A 12895-nucleotide genomic window follows, 5' to 3' on the forward strand; every position below is an offset into this window, starting at 1 on the left:
AATAACTCATGCATTGCACAATCCCACTGACAAGTGCGGAAAATTAAGGTACTTTAAAATTACAAACTTGGGCCAGGCGCGGTGGCTTCCCAGTACTTTGGGAGGCCGAAGTGGGCTGATCACTTGAGGTCCGGAGTTCGAGACCAGCCTGACCAACATGAAGAAACCCCGTCTCTACTAAAAATACAAAATTAGCCAGGCGTGGTGGCGCACGCCTGTAATCCCAGCTTTTCGGGAGGCTGAGGCAGGAGAATCGCTTGAACCTGGGAGGCGGAGGTTGCGGTGAGCCGAGATCGCGCCATTGCACTCCAACCTGGGCAACAAGAGCGAAACTCCGTCTCACAAAAAAAAAAAAAAAAATTTCAAACTTGAAGATTTAAGACAACCTTTCATCACACTTGTGTTCATGTGCATATTTTTCCACTGTAAATATGACACAACCCAAAACGTTCTAATCCCATTGTTTTTGAAATCTACCATGACGCCTCATGAGTACAACTACTTCATCTGCCTCTCATTTTGCCAGCATCTTAACCCTGTGTGACTTTCTCTACATTCACCTAAACTTAACCCTTGCTCATCTGCACTCAGTCACCGCTCCAAGGCCAAGGGGCACCGTTCAGAGAGAACCCCCAGCGGGAGGGCAAGCCCCGCTCCTAGCCGGGCCACTCCCCACCCTCCACACAGCATTTGGGTCTTTCTGACATTTTCCCCCACGAGTGCAAGACGCAGGGGCAGCCTCTGAGGGGGGAGCCAGACAGCCCCGGACCGGGCTGCGGAAGAAAGAGCGTGGCCTTTGTTTACTGCGGTGACCTTAGGCGTGGAGGAAGCCGACGCCTGCTCCGCGGCCCCTGCCCTGCCCCCTCCCCTCCCACGGCCCGCTGCCCCCACCCCCGCCCCGCCCCTCCCCCAGGCCCGCCTCCCCACGCCCCACCCAGCCCTTCCCAAGTCCGCTCCCCACGACCCTGCCCCTACCCGGGTCGGCTCCCCAGAGACCATGCCCCACCCCGGGTCAGCTCCCCTATCCCCTCCTTCCCCAACCCTCCCCTCTCCAGACCCTGCTCCCCAAACCTGGCCCTGCCCCTCCCCCACGTCCGCTCCCCACTGCCCTCCCCACCCCTGGCCGCGCTAGCCTAGTGGCCGTTGGGTTCTGGCCACGACCCGGCGGTGCCGGGACTTGCACGGAGAACCCGCGGGGGTCACCACTTCCTTCCGCGATCGCGCTTGGTCTTGGCAGCCGCAGGGCCCGGGTCTTCGAACGGCGGGCGGGGGCGGCGGGGCCTCACCGAGATAGATGTCTCCGAAGGAGCCGCTGCCGATCTTCCGGCCCAGCCGGTACCTGTTCCCGACTCTCAGCTCCATGGCGGCGGCGGCCCGATTCGCTCCTGCCCTCCCGGCCGCTTCCTGGGTCTGAACTCCGGGAGGCGGCGCCGCTGCTGCCGCTACTGCGGGTCCGGCTGCCGGCTCCGCCCCCCTCACGGCCCCGCTTTCACCATCGCTTTCCCGTCGCCCCGCCGCTCCCAGCGTCTCAATACGGGGCAGATGGGACAGTCCGAGCGCCGCCGCCGCTGCTCCGGCCCCTACCGGTCCCGCTTGCCCTCTCCCCGCCGCGGATGGACTCGGATCTTCCGGGCCTAAATCCCCTTTCAGCTGCCTAAAGGAGCCGCCGCCATCGCGCTGTGACGTCACTTCCCCTAGCAACCCGGCGGGGCGGGGCCGCGGCGCTCCAGGGGCGGGGCCTGGCCCTCGGGGGCGGGGCCGGGCGGGGCGAGCGCTTCAGGCCTCCTCCCGACCCTGTGCCGTGCCCAGCCCCTCTGCCCTCCCATTACCCCCGGACCTCGGGCCGCCAGCCCCTTCCACGTCCAGGCTCCTACTGCTCTCGCGGGAGCTTTTCGTGTGTCCCCCGAGATGTCGAGGAAGCCAGGTGAGTTTCTCGCGACAGGCGGTGCCCTTTGCAGGAGGGGACAGGTAGCTGAGGCGTGGACAGAGTGACAGGCCAGGCTCAGGGGACACAGGTGAGACCCCCTCACTGGGCTGCCAGTTCCCGGGCTTGGGGCATCCCAGGACGTCAGCGTCTGCGGCCTTACCTCCTGACACCTAAGGCCAGAGACAGAGCAGACCCGCGCCCTGGGAGGTCCTGATGTCCAGCCTGAAGGTTGAGGGCAAAGCCACCACCTTTCACAAAACGAGGCCAGACCATCTGCCTCCCTCCAGTCCCTGCGGCCTGGAGACCGAGTCAACATTCTTATCTGTGTTGGATCTGAATGTTCCTCCTTGCAAAAGAAAACAAGGAGTGGACGTTCAGGCTGATGGCCAGCTTCAAAGACTGGGGCCTTTGATTCCCATCACTGGGAAGAAAGCCCTTCAGAGAAGCCCCCCAGGCTGCAGGTGCATGGGGACCTTGAAGAACCCGTCTCCACGGTCCCACGTCCATGTGTCTCGAGACCTGTCGCATCCTCGCTGAAACTCAAGAACGTGAAACAGGTGAAGGTGTGTTTTGATGCATTAGCATACCAGGGCTGTAGTGTGGGCACCGCAGCGTGAGTGAAACAGCAGCCTCAGCCCGTCCAGGTCACTGCAAAAGAGGAAAGCAGCCCCCACAGGCCCCACAGTGGTGCCTGCCTTTCTCCACCCCCAAGTCTTTCCTCTCCACCCCTCAGCTCCAAACAGCTGGAGGTCAGTTCGGGGAGGCGGGCGTCCATTCCCGAAATTACATAGCAGGGCCTGGAGACAGGAGATGCCGCCGGCCAGACCACCGTCAGTCACTAATGAGGGACGGGCAGTCGGAACTGCCCAGTTTCTGAGTTACAGAAGCCGGGGGTGGGGGGCTGCCAGACTAGTAAAACTGACCTTGTTGGCGGAATCGCTCACAGCTTTTCTGTTGATGAACAGAGTCCAGCTCTCCCACGGGTGGCTGTGATCCTTCTTCCTGGGGAGTCCTGCTGTCCCTGACCAGGGGTACCTGCCCACCTGTCAGCTGTTCCTCCCTCGGCTGGTCCTCCTGGGCTCTGATGGCCCCAACATTTCTAGCTCTTCTCACCCATAGTGCCCCAAGCTTCATGCAGCTGCAGCAGGTACTGTGCCCATCTGCCTGGCTGTTGTGTGTTTGTGTCTCGACTCTATAACCCGTGCACACGGACAGGGCTGTGGTGTAGTGGGGATGGCAGGAGCCCTGGGAACATGCGGGCTGGGCAAGGTGAGACAGGCTGATTGCTGTGGCTCCCCAACCACCAGCCCCAGCCACAACAAACTGACAAAGAGGACAGTGGTGCCCTGGAGCCCTGGGGTCAGAGAGAGGAGGACAAAGCAGGTGTGTAGCCCAGAGAATGATACCACCCCTTCTGAGAAGACAGGGAGGGTGCAGACATGGCATGAACAGGACATCCTGCAGCCAGAGCCAGGTTCTGAGCTAGAAAACTGTCAGCAGGGGGCTGAAGCTGAGGATAGTCATTGCCAAGGAACAGCCTCCATCACAGAGAAGACGCTTGCACAGATGCGGTGACGAGGGAGGGATGAGGGGCTGGTGACCGCTGGGAACAGGTGTGTGAGGCAGAGTCTCCAGGCATGGTCTCTGGGGTGGTTTGATACTAGGACATCTCTCAGAGTAGAAGGACGTCCCAACCTGCAGACTGGAAAGCCCCCTGAGCCCCTGGCAGGACGTATGAGGGCCAGCCCACACCCGAGTCCGTCCTGATACAACTCCTGAACGCCACAGTGTCTTAGCTCCTTTACTGTTGCTATCAAGAAATACCTGAGGCTGGGCAATTTATGAAGAATCATGATGTAATTTGTATATTTGTCCCCACTAAACCCCCAAGGTTGGAGGTGGCTGGGCCATAGGGGTGGATTTCTCAGGAATGTTTAGCACCATCCCCTTGGTGCTGTCCTTGAGATAGTGAGTTCTCCTGAGATCTGGTTATTTAAAAGTGTGGGGCACCTCTCTCTCTCGCTCACTCGCTTGCTCGCTCCTGCCCTGGCCATGTCACATGCCTGCTCCCCCATTGCCTTTCACCATGATCGGAAGCTTCCAGAGGCCTCCCCAGAAGCTGAGCAGAGGCCAGCACCATGCCTCCTGTAAAGCCTGCAGAACCAGGTGCCAAGTAAACCTTTCATTATTTATTTATTTATTTATTTATTTATTTATTTTGACACAGGGTCTCGCTCTGTTGCCCAGGCTGGAGTGCAGTGGCGTGATCTCGGCTCACTGCAACCTCTGCCTCCTGGGCTCAGGTGATCCTCTCACCTGACCCTCCTGAGTAGCTGGGACTACAGGCACATGCCACCATGCCTGGCTAATTTTTCATATTTTTTGTAGACATGGGGTCTTACTGTTGCCCAGACTGGTCTCAAACCCCTGAGCTCAAGTGATCCATCCGCCTTGGCCTTCCGGAGTGCTGGGATCACAGGCATGAGCTACCGTGCCTGGCCCTCTTTTCTTTTAAAATTGCCCAGTCCTAAGTATTTCTTTATAGCAAGGCAACCACAGCCTAACACAGCTTATGATGCTGAGGTCTTGAAAGTTCAAGATCAGGCGTCTGCCTCGGGTGAGGGCCTTGCTGCCGCTGCCTCCACTCATGGCAGAAGGTGAAGGGGAGCTGGAGTATGTGGAGATGGTGTGCGAGAGGGAGCCGGAGTGTGTGGAGACGGTGTGCGAGAGGGAGCTGGAGGAGTAGGGAAGTACAGGCCTTTTTTTTTTTTTTTTTTTTTTTTTTAAGATGGAGTCTCGCTCTGTTGCCCAGGCTGGAGCACAATGGCGCAATGCCGGCTCACTGCAACCTCCGCCTCCCGAGTTCAAGCGATTCTCCTGCCTCAGCCTCCTGAGTAGCTGGGATTAGAGGCATGCGCCACTATGCCTGGCTAATTTTTGTATTTTTGTAGAGACAGGGTTTCACCATGTTGGTCAGGCTGATCTCGAACTTCTGACCTCGTGATCCGCCCGCGTTGGCCTCCCAAAGTGCTGAGATTACAGGCGTGAGGCACCGTGCCTGGCCGTGCAGGCATTTTTAAAAGCACCTCTTGCTGGAACTAGTAAGAGTGAAAACTCACTCATTACCAAGAGGACAGCACCAAACCATTCGTGAGGAATCCGCCCCCATGACCCAGACACCTCCAACAGTGGGGCTCAGATTTCAACCTGAGGTTTGAAGGGGACCAACACCCAAACTATAGCAACAGGGAAAGAGAAAAGTTTACGGATACCCATTTAGAAAGAATCTGCTAACAAAGGGAAAGAATCAGGCTGGGCGCGGTGGCTCACGCCTGGAATCCCAGCGCTTTGGGAGGCCAAGGTGAGTGGATCACCTGAGGTCAGGAGTTTGAGACCAGCCTGGCCAACATGTGAAACCCCGTCTCTACTAAAAATGCAAACATTAGCCAGGCGTAGTGACGTGCACGTGTAGTCCCAGCTATGCAGGAGGCCAGGCAAGAGAACTGCTGGAATTCGTGAGGCAGAGGTTGCAGTGAGCCGAGATCCTGCCACGGCACTCCAGCCCAGGCAACAAGATCAAGACTCTGTCTCAAAAACAAACAAACAACAACAAAAGGAAAGAATCAGACTGGCTTGGGGCTCTGCTGTCACCTGCCCGTGACCTCCCAAAAGCGTGTGTTAGAGACTGACCTGCCTAGTGCGTCAGTGGAGGGGGCACTCTGGAGAGGGGCTTGGATCGTGAGGCCCCGCCCTCGTGAATGGCTCAGTACCTTGTGAAAGGGCCTGATGGAGGGAGTTTGGTCCCTTTTCCCCTTTTGTCTCTCTGCCATGTGAGGACACCACGTTCCTCCCCTCTGGAGGACACAGTAACAAGCTGTCATCTCGGGAGGAGACACTGGGCCCTGACCAGACGCTGAACCTGCCAGCACCTTCATCTTGGACTTTCCAGCCCCCAGAACTGTGAGAAATAAATTTCTGTTCTTTATAAGTACCTAGTCCATGGTGTTTTGTTACAGCAGCATGAACAGACTGAGATAGCGGCTTACATGTAACTGGAAGCTGCAGAAAAACATCTTCAGACAGCTGAGACGGCTCCCGGGACTCATGCCTGGCACAGACACCATCTGCCTGGCAGGGCGAAGAAAGGCGTCTGTGGGTGTGGGAGGATTCCTAGTCTAACACCCTGAGCCCAGCCAGGAAGGGGCCAGGAAGGCCTCCTCGTGAACAACGAATGAAACAGAACCCAGATCTCAGACAGGGTGGGGAAGGGGAGGGGTACCATGTCAAGTAGCACTCTGTGTAAGTTGGCACCTGTGCACGCTTGCATGCACACGTGTGTATTGTGCATGCATGGACATGTTAGAAATGGATGTGTGCATGTGTCTGCATGTGTTTGTGCATTTATGTACACACACTACACGGGCACGCACATCATGTACGTATATGTTCGCATATGTGCACGTGTGTGTACGTGCATGTGTTCGTGTGTGTGTATACTTGCACGCATGCTAACATATGGTGGAGAATAAATAATGATCACCTCTCTGGAACTGGGGAAAGTGTTAAACAGATTTTCGACAGGAAATGCTGCTGCAAGGAATTCATCCGTAGGCTAGCACTACAGCCTGGAGGCAGGGAGCAGTGGGGAGTGGAAATCTTCCCATCAGAAGTGAGGAAGGCTGGATATGGTGGCTCACGCCAGTAATCCCAGCACTTTGGGAGTCAAAGGCAGAAGGTTCACTTGAGCCCAGGAGTTTGAGACCAGCCTGAGCAACTTAGCAAGACCTTGTTTTAAAAAAAAAAAAAAAATTTTTTTTTTACAAGGAACTACACAGATGGCAAAACTTAAAAAAAAAAGTGGGAAGAGGGGAGAAAGGGAGATCAATGTCTTCTACAGATTTCATCTTGTCGGGTGGAGAGTGTGAGGAGTAGAGCCATGTGGTGGTGTCTTGTTTGCGAATGACTTTGGAACAAAGACCACCTGATAAGCACATTAAGGAATGAAAACGCACAGGGACTTCCCAGGGAGCCAGGAGGACACTGGGGGAGCAGGAACACGATCAAACCAGCAAGCACAGAAGTGGAGCGAGGCAGGAGCAGGCACAAGCCCAGGCAGCAGCAGCTGTGCTGTGCTCCCCCCGTGGTGTTCAAACCGGCCTGGGGAGCTGCCCCTCCAGAGGCATCCATGGTTTTCTGGTCACTTCAGTTACTAAATTCATGTCCTGTGGGGTAATTAAGGTCCACTTTTGGTATTCCAGCCCCAGCCTCCCACCTGGCCCAGATGGCTAAGGGCTCAGAAGAGGAAGGGGCGTGGGGCACGATCGTTCACACCTGCCTTTCCCATGGGGCCCTGGTGTGCCCAGCCTCCCACTTCATGTCTGAGCCACGTGCTCTCTGGCTGACCTCCTGGGACTCGCACCCGGCCCCCACTTGGTATCTGAGCCATGTGCTTCCCGGCTGACCTCCCGCAACCTGAAGACTACTCTCACTCCCTTCAAGGCCACTGTCCCTACTGCAGCCAGAGAGGTGTTTTATAGTTCAAATCCTGCCCAGGCACCGTCCTGCCTAAAGGCAGCCCTGAGCCTGAATCTGTGTGCTTTGCTGATGGGACTGTAAAATGGCGCAGTCACTTTTGAAACAGTCTGGCAGTTCCTCAAAAGCTTAAACATAGACTTACCACATACTCAGCAATTCCACACCCAGGCTCCGCCCCGAGAGAATTGAAAACGTCTATCCACACAGAAACTTGTACACAAATGTTCACAGTTGCACTATTCATCATCATCAGGATGCCTATAATTGATGAACAGATGAACAAATTATGCTATATCCATATAATGAAATATTATTCAGTCATAAAAAAGAATGAGGCCCAGTGCGGTAGCTCACGCCTGTAATTGCAGCACTTTGGGAGGCTGAGGCAGGTGGATCACCTGAGGTCAGGAGTTCAAGACCAGCCTGGCCAACATGGAGAAACCCCGTTTCTACTAAGAATACAAAATTCAGGCTGGGTGTGGTGGTGCACGCCTGTGTTCCCAGCTACTCGGGAGGCTGAGGCAGGAGAATTGCTTGAATCTGGGTGGTGGAGTTTGCAGTGAGCTGAGATCGAGCCACTGTACTCCAGCCTGGGCAACAGAGCAAGACTCCATCTAAAAAAAAAAAAAAAAAAAGAATGAAGAGAGTCCCAGCCACTCGGGAGGCTGAGGTGGGAGAATCGCTGGGAGACAGAGGCTTCAGTGAACCATGATCGTGCCACTGCACTTCACCCTGGGTGACAGAGCCAGACCTTGTCTCAAAAAAAAAAAAATAATAAAAAGGCTGAGTGTGGTGGCTCATGCCTATAATCCCAGCACTTTGGGAGGCTGAGGCAGGCAGATCATTTGAGCTCAGGAGTTTGAGACCAGCCCGGGCAACATGACAAATCCCCATTTCTACAAAAAATACAATTAGCCAAGCATTGTGGTGCGCACCTGCAGTCCCAGCTACTTGGGAGGCTGAGGCAGGAGGATTGCTTGAGCCCAGGAGGTCGAGGCTTCAGTGGCCATGATCACACCACTGCACTCCAGCCTGGGAGACAGAGTGAGACCCTGTTTCACAAAAAAAAAAAAAAAAAAAAAAAAAAAAAAAGAATGATGGCCAGGCATGGTGGCTCACACCTGTAATCCCAACACTTTAGGAGGCCAAGGAAGGCAGGTGGATCACTTGAGGTCAGGAGTTCGAGAACAGCCTGGCCAACAAGGTGAAACCCCGTTTCTACTAAAAATATGAAAATAGCTGGGTGTGGTGGCAGGCGCCTATAATCCCAGCTACTCAGAAGACTGAGGTGGGAGAATCACTTGAACCTGGGAGTGGAGGTTACAGTGAGCTGAGATTGCACCACTGCACTCCAGCCTGGGTGACAGAGTGAGACTCTGTCTCAAAAAAAAAAAAAAAAAAAAAAGAAGGAAGCACTAACAGGTGCTACAACACAGACGAACCTTGAAAACACATGATGTGGGCGCCGTGGCTCACACCTGTAATCCCAGCACTTTGGGAGGCCGAGGCGGACGGACCACGAGGTCAGGAGATCGAGACCATCCTGGCTAACACGGTGAGACCCCGTCTCTACTAAAAATACAAAAAGAAATTAGCCGGGCGTGGCGGCGGGCACCTGTAGTCCCAGCTACTCGGGAGGCTGAGGCAGGAGAATGGTGTGAACCCGGGAGGCGGAGCTTGCAGTGAGCCAAGATCGCGCCACTGCACTCCAGCCTGGGAGACAGAGCAAGGCTCTGTCTCAACAAAAAGAAAAGAAGAAGAAAGCACATGATGCTCAGCAGCAGCAGAAGCAAGTCTCAAAAGACTGTATACTGTGTGACTCCATTTACATGGGATGTCCAAAATAGGCAGATTCATCGACACAGACCGTGGATCGGTGGTCGTCAGGGGCTGGGTGGGATGTGGGGAGTGACTGCTAATCGGGAGGGGGTTTCTTCCCTTTCAAGACGGTGAAAATGTTTCAGAACTAGACAGAGGTGAGGGTTACATAATATTGCGAATGTACTAAAATTAACTGAATTGTACACTTTTAAATAGTTAAAATGATGAATTTTGTTATGTGAATTTTACCTACATTAAAAAAAAAAAAGGCCAGGCGCAGTGGCTCACGCCTGTAATCCCAGCACTTTGGGAGGCCGAGGCGGGTGGATCACAAGGTCAGGAGTTCGAGACCAGCCTGGGCAAAAAGGTGAAACCCCATCTCTACTAAAACATATATAAATTAGCCCGGCATGGTGGTACCCACCTGTAGTCCCAGCTATCGGGAGGCTGAGGCAGGAGAATCGCTGGAACCCGGGAGGCAGAGGTGGCAGCGAGCCAAGATTGTGCCACTGCACTCCAGCCTGGGCGACAGAGTGAGACTCCATCTCAAAAAAATTAATTAATTAAATTAAATTTTAAAAAAACCCAACCTAGGCAACTAGTGAGACCTTGTCTCTACAAAAAAATTTAAAATCAGCCAGGTGTGGTGGCTCATGCCTGTAGTTCGAGCTACTCAGGAGGCTGAGGCAGGAGGATGACCTGACTACAGGAGTTTGAGACCAGCCTGGGCAATATGGCGAAACCCCATCTCTACAAAGAATACAAAACTTAGCTCAGCGTGGTGGCGCGTGTGTGTGATCCCAGCTACTCTGGAGGCTGAAGTGGGAGGGTTGCTTGAGCCCTGGAGTTTGAGGCTTCAGTGAGCTGCAACTGCATCACTGCACTCCAGCCTGGGCCAGAGCAAGACCCTGTCTCAAAAACAACAAAACAAGAGGCTGGGCACAGTGGCTCATGCCTGTAATCCCAGCTACTTGGGAGGCAGAGGCAGGAAAATTCCTTGAACCTGGGAGGCAGAGGTTGCGTTGAGCTGAGTTCACGCCACTGCACTCCAGCCTGGGCGACAGAGTGCAGAGCAAGACTCTGTCTCAAAAAAAAATAATAAACCAAAACAAAACCAGAAACAAAAACAACCACCAAAACCCACCAAGCAGCCCTGAGTCCAGAGCCAACTTCAACCACTAAAACCCACCAGGCAGCCCTGAGTCCAGAGCCAAATTCAACCACCAAAACCCACCAGGCAGCCCTGAGTCCAGAGCCAACTTCCTTGCTGGGTTAGAGGTCCTCACCTCCTGCCCTCCTCGCAGGAACCACTTGCAGCTTCCTGAAGGCATCAATGTCACCCTGCCCCTGAGCCTGGGGGTGATGAAGGTGGACGATCCAGCTCTGCACAGGTGAAGGCCACTGACAGCTGCACAACGGGGGCTTCGGTTTGCAGCTTCCAGCAGCTTCCAGGGAGAGGAGACCTCAGCCCGATGAAGGATGCCAGCGTGGAGGTTCCCAGGTGGGACCTGGGGGTGGTATTCCAGGAGCTAGAGGCAATATGTGTTCCTGCGTGTGTGCGTGCATGTATGCATGTGTGCATACAAGTGTACATGTGTGCACGTGTGCATGTGTGCCCATGTGTGTGCATGTGTGCATGTGTGTTCGTGTCTGTGTATGTGTCCGTGTGTGCATGTGTGTCCGTGTGTGAGCATGTGTGCCTGTGTATTCCTGTGGGTGCATGTGTGTCTGTGTGTGAGCATGTGTGCCTGTGTGTCCGTATGTGTGCATGTGTGCCTGTGTGTGCATGTGTGCCCGTGTGTGAGCATGTGTGCCTGTGTCTGTATGTGTGCATGTGTGCCTGTGTTCCTGTGTGCATGTGTGTCTGTGAGCATGTGTGCCTGTGTGTGCATGTGTGTCCGTGTGTGAGCATGTGTGCCTGTGTGTCCATATGTGTGCATATGTGCCTGTGTGTGCTGTGTGTGCACGTGTGCATGCATGTGTGTCCGTGTGTGTGCCTGTGTGTGCATGTGTGTCCGTGTGTGAGCATGTGTGCCTGTGTGTCCATGTGTGCATATGTGCTTGTGTGTGCACGTGTGCATGCATGTGTGTCCGTGTGCATGTGTGCACGGGTGTCCATGTGCACGTGTGTGTTCACGTGTGTGCATGCATGCATGTGTGTGCATGTGTGTGTGTTGGGCAAACCTATCACCCACCTGCTGGCCAAGGGTAACTCCAGGAAGTGCTGGGATCACCCAGGGCTCAGGTTAGACAGATGCACAGGTAGAGCTGAGGAAATCAGCCCTTCAGGTTCCCAGGGCTCCTAGCCAGCCCTGGTGACTAATTGGGCAGAGGCGAGAAATGCCCAGCCCACACCAGGAAGGAACAGAAGTGAGTTCGTGTCCTACCTCCCACGACTTAACCCAGGCACAGACGAGGCCACCACGAAGGCTGGGACTGTAATGAGGTTGCCCTAGAGGTGCCCTGTGCAATGCGGCAGCCGCCAACCACATGTGGTTATTTAAATTAATTAAATAAAAGTAAAAAGCAGTTCCTCAGGCTCCTAAGCCACATTTCAAGTGCTCAGTGATACTCGGAGTGGTCAGGGCTGCTGGAGACCAGTGGTCTGGACCAGAGGTGATTTCGTTCCCCAGGGAGATGTGGCTGCCACCAGAGAGAATGGCCTAGCCATGAGTCAGTAGGACTGAGGCGGAGACCTCCTACCCCCTGCCCCAGACCCAGCCCTGATTCGTGCCCCTGGCAGCATCCAGGGTAACAGCTGGCTATGAGGGAGAGCTTTCCACACACGTGGCTCCTGCCACGGCTGGTTTACCTGGTCAGGTGAGGGTGTGAGCCTTGAAGAAGCCAGGTGCGGGGAGGGTTTGGTTGCACTGGCCCTGGGTAGGGCTAAGGGTGGCCCATGTCTGTGGTCATTGCACGGCAGGGGGCTGCATGCCCCTGATGGAGTTGGTTCCCATCAGATATTTTGAGTCCTGAGCTGGGAACCTGTTGGGGGTGGAAACTGCCCTGTACCTGGACCCTCACACCTTCTCCCACCTAGCCCACAAGATGATGGGCCACCTGGGCTGGGTGCTGCCCCAGTTTTTGTGTCCAGAGGTTTTCCAGGGTTCCCAGGCCCAGCCTTGCACCCCTGGCTCAGGAGCACCCTCCCTCAGCCCTGGGGCCCATCCTTAGCTCGGCAGCCCTGGGCAAATCGTGTATCCCCTAGTCAGCTTCTCCAGGGTGACTGGCAGTGACTGAAGTCCCTGTTCCCTGTTCCACCCTCCCTGCGCAGGGCTGGGCACACAGGGCGCCATCAGTACACTGTCTGCAATGGCCGAGAAGGCAGCGCTCCGTGCAGGAGGAACGATGTGTCCTTGCCACTGCCCTCATTTGTGACTTGGGACAGCCGCTCCCAGCAGGATGGTGTCCTTTCCTCCAGGGCCAGGGGAAGAGTGAGGCCTGGTGCCCGGGCAGTACCGGCCTCACCCAGGTCGCAGAGAGCTGTTCCTTGGCAGCCTCTGCCACTGGAGGTGTGGGCAGGTGGTGGGGTGATACCCACAGGAGTGCAGTGGATGCGGCCCTGGCCCAGCCTGCAGGAAGTCGGAGGGGTCCCCATCAGGGCTGGGGCTG

The 12895-nt window shown here is 55.2% G+C and overlaps 1 protein-coding gene and 1 long non-coding RNA gene across 7 annotated transcripts in view; one reads left to right on the forward strand and one right to left on the reverse strand.

Annotated features, from left to right (window-relative positions):
* The window catches only part of CSNK1D (casein kinase 1 delta), a 34338-nt gene extending 32631 nt beyond the window's left edge, over positions 1–1707 (reverse strand). For 3 of the 5 annotated variants that reach the window (XM_054535138.2, XM_024234163.3, XM_024234162.3), the window contains exon 1: positions 1287–1691. In XM_054535138.2, coding sequence (XP_054391113.2) covers positions 1287–1362 — 76 coding nt within the window. In that variant the 5' untranslated portion in view covers positions 1363–1691. 5 annotated transcript variants of the gene reach the window in all.
* On the forward strand, positions 1698–11810 carry LOC129051441 (uncharacterized). 2 transcript variants are annotated; one of them, XR_010138029.1, is made up of 3 exons: positions 1698–2490; positions 2893–3074; positions 10588–11810. It is a non-coding gene; the product is annotated as an uncharacterized LOC129051441 (long non-coding RNA). The 2 variants fall into 2 exon arrangements; XR_008515722.2 differs by lacking the exon at positions 10588–11810 and adding an exon at positions 5763–6177.
* Positions 11811–12895: the final 1085 nt, after the last annotated feature.

This window comes from Pongo abelii, chromosome 19 (genome assembly GCF_028885655.2).
Source record: "Pongo abelii isolate AG06213 chromosome 19, NHGRI_mPonAbe1-v2.0_pri, whole genome shotgun sequence".
Classification (NCBI taxonomy): domain Eukaryota; kingdom Metazoa; phylum Chordata; class Mammalia; order Primates; family Hominidae; genus Pongo; species Pongo abelii.